Raw genomic sequence first — 15,265 nt, 5'->3', positions numbered from 1 at the left:
TTAAATGTGGTAAAACAATGTTTTCTGTGCACTTCTCAACAGCACTTGTATTATTAAAGTGACACAGCTGAATATCATTTTCAACACTATCTTGTTAAATTTGATCAAGGAGATTTCAAATTTTCTCAAGAGAAGGTAGTCATCACACTTTTAAGATAAGAAAACCCATGATAAGGAGTGAAATGCAGTAAATAAAATATGGAAGGATCTGTCTTTAGTTAGCCATCGGTATGGTTGCCATAGTAATATTTGTCAAACTACTGGAGGATAGCATGCCAATGAATGAAACATTTTAAAGATGCATGGACTGTGATGCCACCATGCATTACTCTACAGATGCCAACAGCAACAACAGATTCAGGTTATGCTATCACAGAATATTGTAGAATAAACACATCACTGATTTTGTGAAAAGTTAATGGGACTGACAAGGTCTTGTGGATGAAGCCAAACAATTACTGGTCATCTCCCCAGGCCACACAGTCTGGTGTCAAATGCCACAATCATACCACAAACCTTCAAACTGTTCATCCTCTAATGGAAATAGGACTACAAAATGTTTAGTATTTCAGCCCCAGGGCTTGACTGCTGTAGACAGTTTGAAGTAGTACTGGCTACATTAAACAAGGGTGGCTGGTATACTACTGGATCAACTGTTCTTATCAGTGAATCACTAAACTATGCCCTTCCTGTACAAGTAATAAGCTAGCAAGAGACTTGACATTGTTCAATGTTCTTCAGTGAATGTTTCCAGTGGCGCTTGAAATCGAGAAGATAAGTCTGATGATTTACTGAGAAACCATTTCTTAAGAGTATAGTATAAGTCACCCCCCTCTTAGGACAGCTGTATTGTAGTATTTGAAGGATTACAACACAAGAAAAAACATTAATCCTGACTCTAGTTTGCCTTTCCGTGCCATACACATGTTGCCTTACTCATTTAGCAAAGATATCATTATGTTCTACTCAACAAATAAGTTTTCCACATTACAAATTGTTTTAAACAATGTATATGTACACCAACATATGAAAGACAACTTCCTATAATTCAGTACTTTGCTCAATTTGCAGTTAGTAAGAAGAGAGCTGTTTGAAACTGGAATGAATGAACGAATTTCACAGAGAAACTGAATTAGAATCAATGCAATGACAAACATTATTTCCTTGCTTGGTACACAATAACAGTTGAGTAATTACGCTGAAATATATTAGGTAAATTATTTACGCTCCGAGTTTGGAATTATTGTCAAAATGATTATATTAATATTTCTTTGAATATTTTGTCAGACTCAATATAACTTTTTCTGATTAATTTTTTTTCATGCTGAGTTTATTTGAAAGCATCACTATTGTGATTTGCTAAGGAAGTAATGTATAATGTGTTGTATCACTGCATCAGTCTGAACTTACAGACTGATGTGAGGATGGAGTGTTACAATGTATCTTGTAGTCTAGCTTTGGTGTTAGTGTCAGTTACCCAGACTTCCTGCTGGGGTGGAGAGTCATTACAACATCAGTGATTGGTACAAAATGGCTGCTCAGAGAGGCTAACCCATAACATGACCTCTGTAGTAAAATCACATGGTAGCAACTGTTGCTAAGAGTATTTTGATGTATCTCCTGACAAAGACAATTTTCAAAATGTTTATATGATGATTTCTATCAAGTATAAGCAGAGTTCCTAAAAGCAACTGTCACAGCTCTTGACAGCGGCCATGTTGCTCCTTACAATAGTTGGCAACGTAAATAGCCCAGACTCTGGCTAGGTGGGTTTAGCCCTCAACGAACGAGAGTCTGGGAAACTGAGACTATCAAATAAGTATATCAACTTACAATCCTCATCATATGAAGGTATAAGTCCAGTCAAGATGGTTGGATCACTTATTGTTATAGTACAAGAACTGAGACAAAGTAGACAAGTTAATAACACTGTCTGAGTTAAGATGTCCTTCCACTGGGTTCTCATCCTAACATCTTGGGCTCACTGTTCTTTACATGGAATCTTGTCTGCAATATACAAAAAAAACAACCATATATAAATAAAACAGGTGAAAAAAATACACAATAGTAAGATTGTGGAGTCATGATGGGTGAATGGTTAGAGTGGCTGAATTGAACCACGATTACGCCCCAGTCAAAGCAGCTGTATAATTGGGGACCTGGTAGGATAGAGACTGAAATCTGAAATGTGAATAGTTTAATCCTAGTCACTTTACAAAAATAAAATTTAAAAATTTATGCTACCAAGGGAGTTGACCAAATATAAAGGGGGTGTTGCATCGGTACAGATCCATGCATGCCAAGGGTAATACTAGTAATGGGAAAGTATTATACAAAATAATAACATTAACATTATATAATCATACTGCCCTTACCAACACTGTGCTGTAAGCATGTCATAGGTATTACCCCTTAGCACATACCTATAGTGGCACAGTCTGCCTACTTCCTAAACTCCAATACAATTCATTGCAGTCTCTATTATGAATGAGATCATCAACACATTATTTTTATTGTCACACTGTGTACACGCTATACTGATCTTGAAGTGGTACATGGTATATCTTACATTAAATTGTATGGGTGTATAATCTGAATTCTTATCATTATGATGCTCTAACATTACACTGTTTAAAATCACACTCTTCTCAGTGGAAACGGCACACCATGTACAAACATCAGTTGACTTTTTTTGTTGCCTCAGGAGACAAATATAATGCTCTGGTTTGCACAGTGTACCATATCAGAGCACATCATATAACATATTAGAGAAAGATTTCATATTTGGACCAATGAACAGTTATAAGCTTTCATTCTATATCCATTGAAAATTAGGATAATGTCACCATCAATCACAAAAATCTAATCTATCACACATCTTTAGATTATGTGTGTAGTTTTTTCCCAGTCATGACATATATGTAGTGTAAAATTGATGTAACCGTATAACCAGCTGTCCATGAAATGTTGCATTGATTTCCTAAGCTATGTATTTAGTTAGTACTATTAGACTGTCACTGTCATTCACTGTAAGTCATCACTGTATTTCTGATTACAGTTTACAACTAAATAACTGTCAAGTCTTCAAATGGATTGTGTGGAGGAAAACTCAATAATGAACCACTGACAGTCAAAGCTGAAAATATCGCATAGCAGTTGTAAATTGGGGAATAATATAATAATAATATGAAATATATAATAATAATATAATAATATAACTTTATTGCCATTTGCATAAAAATGCATTGGAAATTGGTTTTCCACATGTACTCATAAAAAGAGGTGAATAATATTTCATTTTCATATCTCCACTTTGCTGTAATTTCATATATTTCAAAGTAGAAAACCAATCTTTTTGTATGGATTCCTTAAAAAACCAATCTGTGTAATATTATATAAGTGTCTGTATTAACTCATGTTGACCCTAAGTCTGCAAACTTCACATGTTACTTAGTTACGATGAGAATTCCTGTACATGTTTCAGGAGATGTCACTTTTATCTGCTGTACAGATACATATTATATACCTACAAAATCCCTCAGGTATTAATATTGGGATGTATTTCCGTTTACATTTTGTTGTTAGGATCGGTGTAGATGTTGCAAACTTTGTACTAGTGTCACCCCATAAAAAGACATGTCAATTCTGTCTCCACTGGAGACATTTTGGTTTTGATAAGTTGACTTCTACAATAGCTAAAACAACACTTGAGATTTTACTCTGTGTTTATCTTGAATTCTTACTGTGCAAGTCTGTAATTACTGTCAATTTTGACACAACTGATACCATAATTAGAATGGTTCTTGATAATTCATGACAGAAAAAAACCTCTTCAGAATACAATGTTTATGCAGGACTTGCATGTTGACTGTGCAATTACCAATATTGTATATATTTGTAATCTTGACTATAAAAATATGAGGGAATGGGGTATTATGTGAGGGTGGGTTAGAGTAGGATGGGGAGGAAATGAGAAGAAATGTGGCTGTCAAAGGCAAAAACTTCAAAAGGTAAGATATTGACGTCACATTGATAACCCGTACGGTATAGTATAAAAGCACTTCATATTTTATCTTTTCCTGCGGGACATCACTGATACATCCACTTCTGGAATTCAATAATTGAAAGGAAAGAATGATATAGGATACAGCACATCTATATTATGTACACTAGATGTCCATTAAGAAAATGTTTTGACATTGGGTCCTGACCCCAATCCCTATGCCAGTCCTATGTTGTTTTACATTTCACAGTTCAAGATTGGTTTTATACCAACCACCTACAAAGTCAAATTATTTTCAGTGAAATCTACTCCAATATTTGGAATGACTACATACCTTGGGTGCCAAGTGAGATGGCATGCAATTATCATCTCAAGATTTGGGGAAACTGAGATGGAAATTTGAAACACCAGGAAAGTTTTGTGGATTGATCCAGACACCAGTATATGTGCAGAGATAATAAAGTTCCAGGTGAAATATCTTAAGTTTGACTTTTTACTCCGAGATTGAATTTCTTTCCCTTGATTTTTATCATTTATTTTTCTAAGTGTGTGGTACAGTCACTGTCTTGGATCTATCACAAGTTACAAATGCTATTTGAAAAGTTCTGATAAATCTATCATATCTATATATTTGAAAAAAAACAAAAGCAAAAGTTTAAGAGGTGAAAGATTGAAAATAGTACCAATGCCAATGGCATAGTAGCACAATAGACTACATTGCAATGATGTTGCTTTTTTTTAATGCTCATTCACTTGACAACCCATCAGTATAAAAGTCCCTGGCATTAGTGCTGTTGCTATGGGCATGGTGTTTCTTGCTATGTACATTTCTGTAATATTCACTCAGTGTTGTTAAAAGCATGACTTTGCCAGTTTTGTCTTTCTTACATTTAATTTGAAAGTTTCACCAATCTCCCTGGTAGTTTTATGACACATATTTCAAGTTTACACCAGAGAGCTGGTAACCTATAGCACCTGTTCTTCAATAAATAAATTATCCTGTAACAATCTTTAGAGAAGAAGATGGTTTATCAAAATGTGTAGTTCTTCAATCTCTCAGTGGGTAGTATAGTACCCTCGTGTAAAGTCATGTGGGCACCTTGTCTCTTGCCTCTCCCTTGTGATGAGGGGTAGTAGATAAAATATCCGTTTGACTTGACTAAGATCTAGGCTAGTAAGTACAGGTGATCAATTATGCAGTGGATGTGTTACAATAACAATGCAGACAAAGTGAAATAATTCATTGAAGTGTGTAATATATATACAGTGTAGGGTGGTACCAGCTAATGCAAGTATAAAATGTGCTCTGATCCATTCAGACCCACACTATGTGGGTGTGGTAGGCAGGGATTCTAGGCTATACAGTTGTATGATACACCAAATAGGATGTATCAATCTATCAAAAATACAACATAAAACTTAAAAGCAAGCCTATGCCTAATTCTGCCGCAGCATTTCAACACAACAAATATCCTTCCTCCACAGACTTTTCATCAAGTGTACCAGTTGGTTACAAACTATCAGCAATGTCTATAATAACAGAGTACCAGTCTGGACAAACAACAAATTGATTAAAAGAAAATCAGCTCTTGGTTTCTTTTACATTCTCCAACCACTAACAGGACTATCAAATGTGTTTGGAATCCCCTTGGAAAGGAAAAACAGACTGTTTAGTTATCCAAGGTGACATCTGATATTAATACATTGAGGGCTTTCAAGGACCCCGCTAACCACCATGTTCACAGCAGGAGAGAATGGTAACAGTTAGAGTAACATCATATTTCATGTATAACATATACACACACAGACACATGATATATTGCAATAATTTGGTATAAGGTAAGGTAAGGTATCAAAAACTTATTCAAAATTCATACTTCTTCACAAACTCATTTTTTGCTGATTTTCATGTTGAGCAGCATGAGTCTTGGTATGCATGTTTCACTATAGTAATAAACTTTACTATATCTCTTAACATTTAAATAAAGTCCCTAAAAGTGAAGGTTAACAAAAATGATGATGACAACTTAGTCTATGCTGTGTTAAAGGATGACATGTGTGATGATATATATTTTATGAAGACCACAGGGCTAGCCCTTTCAGTTAGCGAGTCTTTTATTACGACCCTAATGTGTGTCTATTTTTGTCAAAGGGGATTTACTAGGTACTATATCGTTAAAAAGAGAAGTGAACTTGGATTGGGTTGGTGTATACAAATAGTGGAAGAAATTAGAGAAAGTCATTTAGTCAGACAAACTTTAGTATCTACCTGTACCTGATTGGGTGAACCATAGATTTTAAACTAGGTGCTCACAATGAAAGAATGTCAGGGGTAACATCCAAAAACAATATGTGGTCCTAAATCACCCTTCCAAACAATTGTGAAAAGTCTGATCATGCCCAAATTACATTTGAATACAATGTGCAAAAGTTATTGTCAATGACTTAGTGTCTACTTGTCAGATGACACCCCTCCCCCTTCCACATCTGACAGCAGATACTTGTATGATGACCCTATAGGATCCAATGCAAGATTATCTTTCACAAGAGTATATTACAGAAGAAGAAAATGTTATGTTATATCACTTCCTACCATGGACTACCATTGTTTTCATCAATTTTTTAAATAAACTTTGTCATGCCATCCCTCTGTTTCACAACATGGTTTGGACTTGATGACCTCAAAATGCAGGTCAAAGTAACATTATTTATATATTAAAATATAGTCATTTGAAAACATCGAAGTCAGAAAAAATACAGTTAGTGATTACGACAGCTTTGGCCCAGACCTTCTGATTCATGTATCAAAGCTTGGCATTTATTATTGCCATATTAACCAGTATCTGAAGGAGAATGCTTTCAGACTGTGGCCATAAATTAGATTTTATACCCATGAAATCTATTCAGTCTGTTGTGTCCTTACAAGTACTAAAAATAAATTAAGTATGGAAGCAGATTAACAATGACTTACATGACAGACTGCACAGATTAGTCCACTTTTTTCCCATGACATATTTATCCTGTCAACCAAGGCATACAAACAAACACTGCATTCACCTCAACATGAATCTGGTCTCTGTAATGAAGTTCTTTTTAACGAGACTCAAGAGAGATAAAACAGTAAACCACTCTTTCTTTTCTAGCTCTCATCTGAAATGTTTAATTTTGATGTCTGAGAAAAGTTTTTAAATCTGAATTGAAACTTGAAGTATAATTGTTGACCTGCATCTATATATACTCATAAACATTTAGACTTTCAAAAAAGATGTGGGTCAACCAAGGCTTATGTTGAAATTTGATACACCCAGCACAATAATTGTTGTTGTTCTTTTTAAATTGCTGAAGATTTCTCTCTCTTTGAAAATGAAATATGGAAAAAAAAAGAATTTGAAAAAACAGCCGACAACACAAAGATGAATCGTTGACAGACACTACAGTGACAATCTATGTGTGTTAAAATAGACATGATGTCTAATATTATCTGGTTTAAATGGAACAAATATCAAGTGAATCTTGCAAAATATAGTACTGCACAAGTCTAAGACATTACTGTATAGAAAAATGATTCCGAAATGCTAACCAAAACTGCACTATGTCTCCACCTGATGATTTTATAGTATACAGCATATACAAAGCATTACAGTGTACAAAACTTTATACAGTAATATTCATAATTAATAATTCATAACACAGTGATATTAGTCTGGGAATTGTGGTGGTTGAAATCTCTGGATAATGCTGGGAATGGTGTAGAGTGAATCAAGGGATCACTTCACCTCCAGGAAACACCATGTCATGAAACGAACAGATATACGTCCAAAAAAAAAGAAGAGAAAAAAGTCATCCACAATAGACATTGTGACTAGACAATAACCAACTCACAGCTGAGCCAATGTGTGTATGTTTGTAGTAGTATACTGGAGTGATTTAGATGGATGTTACATGACTAAGACTTGAATACAAGCTGTGACTTCCTTTCATTGAGGACATACTTCAAGCTTTACATCCTGCGATTTATCAGTGCAAAGTTTCACACCCAAATCTTTCAGCTAGTCCTAGCAGTGATATTTCAGTCAGCAAAACCTATTTCACGCTCCCTACTTTGTCATCTCGTTAGCTTAGACTGGAAAAACATTCAAGGACAGAAACTGAGATGTTGATAACAATCTGTTGAACTGTGCAACGAAGGTTTTAAAGTATATAATATATATTGCACGAACTGAGTACATTTGACTCGGTCTCCAGTACAAGGTATTTCATGTTAAGTTTAAGACATCCAAGAAAAACGGGCAATTGTAATGATAGTATTAGATTTATGTCATTCATACAGTGTGTACACTTCTAACTTTCTAAAATAATTCAAACAACATTAATCCTGGCAGGTCCCTTGTTTCTCTTGTTACAGAAATATAGTTGAAAAATGTTGGCATGCTCTTGATACTTAAAGAAAGCTAAATTCTGGTGAACACTTACTTTTACACTGTACAGGACACGATTGCCAAGTTCAAAGTACGATAAGATGTACTGAATGTGGAAATAATACTTATAACGATGTGTTGAACACTTATGGTGCTGCCTTGTTAGACCTAATGCATTTAAGATGTTCACATATCAGACTAATCATTATTAGAATGTTGTTAAATCATTGAGAACGGGGAACATACTCAACAGTTTCTAGGGCTCCAGCCACCATGCAAGTCAAGCATAAACATAGAAGACACTCAACAGTTTCTAGGGCTCCAGCCACCATGCAAGTCAAGCATAAACACAGAAGACACTCAACAGTTTCTAGGGCTCCAGCCACCATGCAAGTCAAGCATAAACTGATTATATCCATACACTGAAATGTATCCAATTTGCTGTCACTGGGATTGGTTGCCAAGCGACCATTTAGTCTCCGCCCAGAAATGTTGAAGTGCTGTTTTAGTTAGTGGTTTTGGAAAGAATGACTTGAGGGCATGCTATGTCTATAACTCAGGTAGGAATCATGTCATGTCAGAGTTTACAGGAAGAAAGCCAGTGTAGTGTAAGCACTCTGTCAAATACTATTTATATCACCCCCCCTTTTTTTGTTTTAAAATGTACAATCTCACTATCTAGTCGATGGATGGACCTGATTCCCCTGCTGTACAGCAACACTAATGACAGTATCCGTTTGATAAGTTATGATTGTGCAACATACAAAATCACTTTAGAGATACCTGTAGATTAAACTAAAGTGAGTGTATCTACATGTATGTACATGTAAACTAAACAAATTCATTGCAATTTTTTAATGCATACATAATGACTTAACCTTCATGTTGTACTTCACATACTTTTCTAAACTGCATGATGGGTAAAATGAGGATGAGACCTTACACAAGAAGAAGGTAGAAATAACTGCAGTACAAGGATCATCATCATCATCATCATCATCATCATCATCATCGTCATCGTCATCGTCATCGTCGTCATCGTCATCATCATCATCATCTCATTCAGAAAGGTCAATATCAACAGCAAGCACAAATAGAGACATTCCATACATCACGTCATGGAAAAATTCAAATCGGACTATTTTAAAAAATCTGCAACATAGTATTAATAAATAAACCTTGAATGAAGAGACAAAATCAAAAAATTTTTACGCAACAAATGATGAAACTTGAAACACTAAAAATAGTAAAGGAAATAAAATGAATAAATGAATCAAATGTTATTTTGTTGCAGGAGTAAAGTTGAGATTTAGGACTCAAATAAATCACCAAAAAATTTTATTTTTTTTAAATATTGAATTTTTAAAAAAAATCTGCCAAATCAATCCTCTCTACCAGGGGTATTTATTTGCAAAAAAACCCACAATTTGATACAACATGATTAATTGTACAGTAAAGAGTATATTCAAATCTGTATGTTCCAGCTTCATATGATAACAATGCTATTCATTCTGTTCCTATTTAATATTTCAAATAGTAATAGTCCTTTCCTGGAGAAAACCTCTCTGGAAATACAATTTCTGACAATCTCAGTTTACACCCCCAAGCAGTTTACAAGTCTAAACCATAAATATCTTATACATTCTTTCAGTATATATAAATATTTAATTGTTGCATGTTGACCCTCCTACGGCAATGTTACACAAGTGCTCTGAATTATAAACAATATTGTCAACTATTTATGGTTTGAAGTAAAGTGCAGGATGATATTTTTCATGAAAAACATGGAATTTAGTCACCCCAATTTCCTGTTGTTTAGGCAATATTTGGATATACATATCAATATTGTACTGTTGGTGATAAATATTAGGATTTTTGTGCATTGGCATTAGAACTAATGTCATAGACCTTACACTCTTGTAGGGTCTATTGTTATATACAGCAAGGTTTGGTACCTATTTTGACCACCTGACATGACAACAATTTCACGAGAAAATTGAGTTTTTCTATAATAGTTTGATATCATATTTTACATTGGGAGTGTAAAACCACCATGATAAATGTAATGTTAAAATCTAAGTCAACATGTAATTAAGTCATTAAATTTTTTTCATTTTTTTGTAAAGTTGAAGACAACATATTTCTCTAATCTCTGATAGTTATAAACTATCTGAAAAACTGATATGTATCTTTCACTGTACATTGTCTTGTTCAGGTATTTGATAATTCAATCAAAGAAAAGCTGAGAACTAAAAACTTCAAATGTTGCCAAATACTGCATAAATTGTTACGGAATTAAAGACAATATCTTTTCGCACATCTGTGATAGTTTTAAATCAACTAAAACTACTAATATGGATCTCTCTGGCTAATTTTTGAAGGAAAATTCCAAAAGGTTAACATTTATACTTATATACAGCCAGTAAATATAAACTACAATGTACATTACATTGACAGATAACAAAATTCACAAATCAGAAGATGCAGATGGCATTCTGTGTTAATTTATGTCATTGTGAAATTGACATATTTCCAGCGAGATGTCACAGAGTGCATGTATAATGTCGGGGTTCTTACATAGAGTTAACCCTTCCTGTGTCATAATGTTGACCTTTAGGTGACCTGGTTACCTGTACCCTCCACCTAAGTACACCATTGTGTCAAGCCTTCTACAATCCATCATTCTATACAAAGATCCTTTAGTATTTCATAACTTATTTTGGGTGTGAGTGTAAGATTGATAGAGTTGTACATGTCTTTAGTATCACTAGTATTTTATAACTTACTTTGGGTGTGATCGTGGGTGTAAGATTGATGGTACGTTGTGTATGTGTCTTTCACAAGGTGACAAACATACTATCCAGAAAACAGAGAACCTTATTTATGTGGCCTTTCACTGTTAAAACTGACAAGATCATGACTTACTCTGTGTGATACCTTTAAATAGATGCCATCTGTGGTTTGGGACACACTTTTTGACAGCTGAGACGTCATTAAATGTCATGATGTCATTCCTTATGTGACAGTGACAGTCAACCAGATAACATCACCAATAAGATTAATGACTTCAAAGAACTAACAGAGAGAGTCGTGAGAGAGAAAGTCGTAAGAGAGAGAGTCGTGAGAGAAAGAAAGTCATGAGAGAGAATGTATGTATGTATGTATGTATGTATGTATGTATGTATGTATGTATGTATGTATGTATGTATGTATGTATGTATGTATGTCTGTCTGTGTGTGTGTGTATGTGTGTATGTATGTATGTATGTATGTATGTATGTATGTATGTATGTATGTATGTATGTATGTATGTATGTATGTATGTATGTATGTATGTATGTATGTATGTATGTATGTATGTATGTATGTATGTATGTATGTATGTATGTATGTATGTATGTTTTCAGGTTTTTAAGAGCAGTGTCAATTTAAGAATGTTGTAGCACATGTAATGTGTATGTATGTGCGTTTGTCATAAGTGACCAAGAGAAACTCGTTCACTAGTCAGTATGATTTCCTGCAAGGTATTGTGTGTGTATTCTGTAAAGGAATTATGTAAATACTTTACCTGTACATGCTATGTTCATGTAAGTTGGAAATAAAAGAATTTGATATGTATGTATGTATGTATGTATGTATGTATGTATGTATGTATGTATGTATGTATGTATATATATGAGTGTGTGTGTCTTTGTGTATGTATGTGCATATGTGTTCTACCAGTACATATCCATTACCTTGCCAGGACAAATGTCTAAGTTTAAGTATTCTGAATGCATGTTAACATAAATCATTAAAGTCAATAAACTAACATTACACATGCCATTACTGATGATTTAACAGACTTAACTGGTCATTATATCTTGACCAAAAAAACCCTTGGGACTGCTACAACATTCTTAAATTGACACTGCTCTTAAAACACCTGAAAACAATGCTAACGGCGGCACACATATAGCGCATTTCAAGTTACCATTCACCAGGCACTGTGTGATACAACCATGCAGAAACAAATAAGAAACTGCACATGATACACTGTAAGACAGCAAGGTCGAATGAATACAGTTTCTTGCAATAGTTTGTCTAAATGAAATGAACTAACATGCCATCATGCAGACATCAAGTATAGATGTCAAAACATTGGCGCCTGTGTGTCTGTTGTCTAGTTACAGTACGTTTAAATGGTTTATTTCATTTAGACAAAGTGTAGCAAGAAATTGTTATCTTGCTATCTCAGTGTAGAATACGCAAGTTTGTACTGGTTTCTGTGTTTGCATCAAACAGAGCCTGTGAATGGTAACTGAAAATGGGCTGTACATGAACTCAGCTCAAAACAATGCTAACTGCACACAGAGATCAACTTTACTGGAAAGAATGCTAACTGTACACAGACATCAACTTTACCGGAAAGAATGCTAACTGCACACAGTGACAGACATCAATTGAACTGCAGGCTAATTTGTTCTTCAAAAATTATGATCTTTTTTCATATATCTGAACACAAGCAGTATCTCCCCTAGCCTTGCAGTTTTATCTTGTAGCTTTTCACGTAATTCATTGTAGCACGACTTTCATACTCAGATACGCTGCTTTTAATAGGACAGATGACAACATATATTGTATTTTACTTATGATGTCAATACTTTTCTAAATAATATCAACATTAGTTATTTTCTAAATGATGGTAGTCATTTTCTATAATTATTATATTAGTTATATTTTAAACGATACAAGTTATTTTCTACACTATATCTAACATGGAGAGCCTTGAAAGTAGAACCTACAGAACTGAACAAGAATTCCACATCATTATAATAATTATAATGTCATCTGTACTTGATTAAGAAAAGTGAAAACATTGTCACGAAAACTAAGACTGCATAAATCAAATTCCAAACCGTACGTACATCTGTTAAAATTATTACACCTAAAATAAATCACACAGTAAATTTATTACATATGGGAAATGATACATGGTTCGTTGTACAACAAATGATTTATTCAGGATAAGGTATGATTTATGCTTATACTTATTATGACATAATTATTACAACTCATGGCCTGAGATGAACTTATCTGATATGATGGCCAGGAGCTGTAACTGCCGGTTACTTAATTTACTCATGATTTATGATGCAGAAGTAATCCAATTAGTGCCATCTCCTGGGTACTGGCAGTTGCCTAGATATATCAATTACCAATATCTATGTAGTATCCATGGCAATCCTTTGAGTTCTTCTTCACTTTCAATTGTGTCTTGTTTAAGACTAACTGAATAAGTTATGTTGTTTCATGCTGTTTGATATCAAATAATTATGAAATCAAGATCTTAAAAGGCCCATAATTCATTCCCAGGTTTTCACATTAGTACTATTTATCAGTGGGGATCATAATTACATTTAGCTCTTAAACTTGCATTTTTTTTTGTACAGAAATGAGAAAGGATTGATAAGGATTGATTTCTGCATTAGAATTGAGCTAGATGCAGTATTTCACATAGCTCTGAATGCAAGGGTATTATCATGCATTACAGTAGAGATCTATGCTGAATGGACACAGTGGAGACTGGGAGTAGATCAAGTTTACATGTGACATTTTGATTGACAGTAATCTTTCACATTAACCAACCATGAACTATACTGACATCATTGACCTGACAAGTACATCTTATAGCCAGGCAATCACTTTGTTTAAACACATGCAATCTTTACGTTGTTTGTCCAAAAGGACAATTCATGGTGTACCATTACCTGCAAGCTACAGCATCATGGTTAAATTTACAGACTCCATTCTGGCTTTTTTTTCAAGTTCACACACCAGTAACTGTCAAACTTTACAACCCCCTACCATGATGAGGTTTACAGTGATAACATGGATAACCTTTGAACTCTACCTGAAATGACCCTCTGGCTGTCACAATGACATCATTGTTAAACCAATGTGTACAACCAGTACAACAACACAGAGTTTGTCTACCCTAAGTTTCTATTGTCTAGCACTCATTTCATTTTATTTTACAAACACCCCAATTGTGTCGGATAATCACTTGCAGAACTAAATTCAATGATTAAAAACCCACAACAGGTAATTGCTACCACCAATATTTGATAAGTTTTCAGGTGAAATGACCTGAACAATAATTTAGCCTGAGGGCAGGGCAGTGTTGTGTGCAGCAGAGAAGGTGGTCAGCCTACTTGGAGTATTGAAAATAACAGCAAGAACAGATGAGTGACTCTGTGAAAATACACTACTAGTCTTTGTGTGGTTCAAGTACCTACTCAGTCCTTTAGATGGGCTGTCACGACTGTACTTTCAACTTAACATACTCTGGTACAACATGTATTAACTAAGGAAACTATTATGTATAGTCACACAGACATAACAGAAATATCTACAGTACTGCAGACTTTGAAGTTTGTATACTGGCTCTCAATCTGTAACTCCTCTGTATCTCTATCTGTATCTCTGTCTGTCTCTGTCTGTCTGTCCGTTCGTCTGTCTGTCCTGTATCTGTACATGTATCTGTATCTTTGTCTGTATCTGTATATGTATCTGTACCTGTACATGTGTCTGTATGTGTCTGTACCTGTGTCTGTACATATACCTGTATCTGTATCTTTGTCTGTATCTGTACATGTATCTGTATCTTTGTCTGTATCTGTACATGTATCTGTATCTGTACCTGTACATGTATAGTATGTGTCTGTACCTGTATCTGTACCTGTGTCTGTGCCTATACCTGTGTCTGTATCTGTATCTGTACCTATACCTGTATCTGTATATATACATGTATCTGTACCTGTATCTGTATCTGTACCTATACCTATACCTGTACCTGTATCTG

The 15,265-nt window shown here is 34.5% G+C and overlaps 1 protein-coding gene across 7 annotated transcripts in view; it reads right to left on the bottom strand.

The window, feature by feature from the left end:
* LOC144434015 (ly6/PLAUR domain-containing protein 6B-like) overlaps nucleotides 1–15,265 on the bottom strand; it is a 76,428-nt gene that overhangs the window by 3,719 nt on the left and 57,444 nt on the right. For 6 of the 7 annotated variants that reach the window (XM_078122452.1, XM_078122455.1, XM_078122459.1 and 3 more), the window contains one exon: nucleotides 1,834–2,007. In XM_078122452.1, coding sequence (XP_077978578.1) covers nucleotides 1,834–1,966 — 133 coding nt within the window. In that variant the 5' untranslated portion in view covers nucleotides 1,967–2,007. Of the gene's footprint in view, nucleotides 1–1,833; nucleotides 2,008–8,667; nucleotides 8,803–15,265 lie in introns of those variants that run through there. The other variant, XM_078122458.1, reaches the window with a different exon arrangement.

This window comes from Glandiceps talaboti, chromosome 4 (genome assembly GCF_964340395.1).
Source record: "Glandiceps talaboti chromosome 4, keGlaTala1.1, whole genome shotgun sequence".
NCBI lineage: Eukaryota > Metazoa > Hemichordata > Enteropneusta > Spengelidae > Glandiceps > Glandiceps talaboti.
Note: the sequence above shows the minus strand (reverse complement) of the source record. Positions and strands in the feature narration are given on the sequence as shown.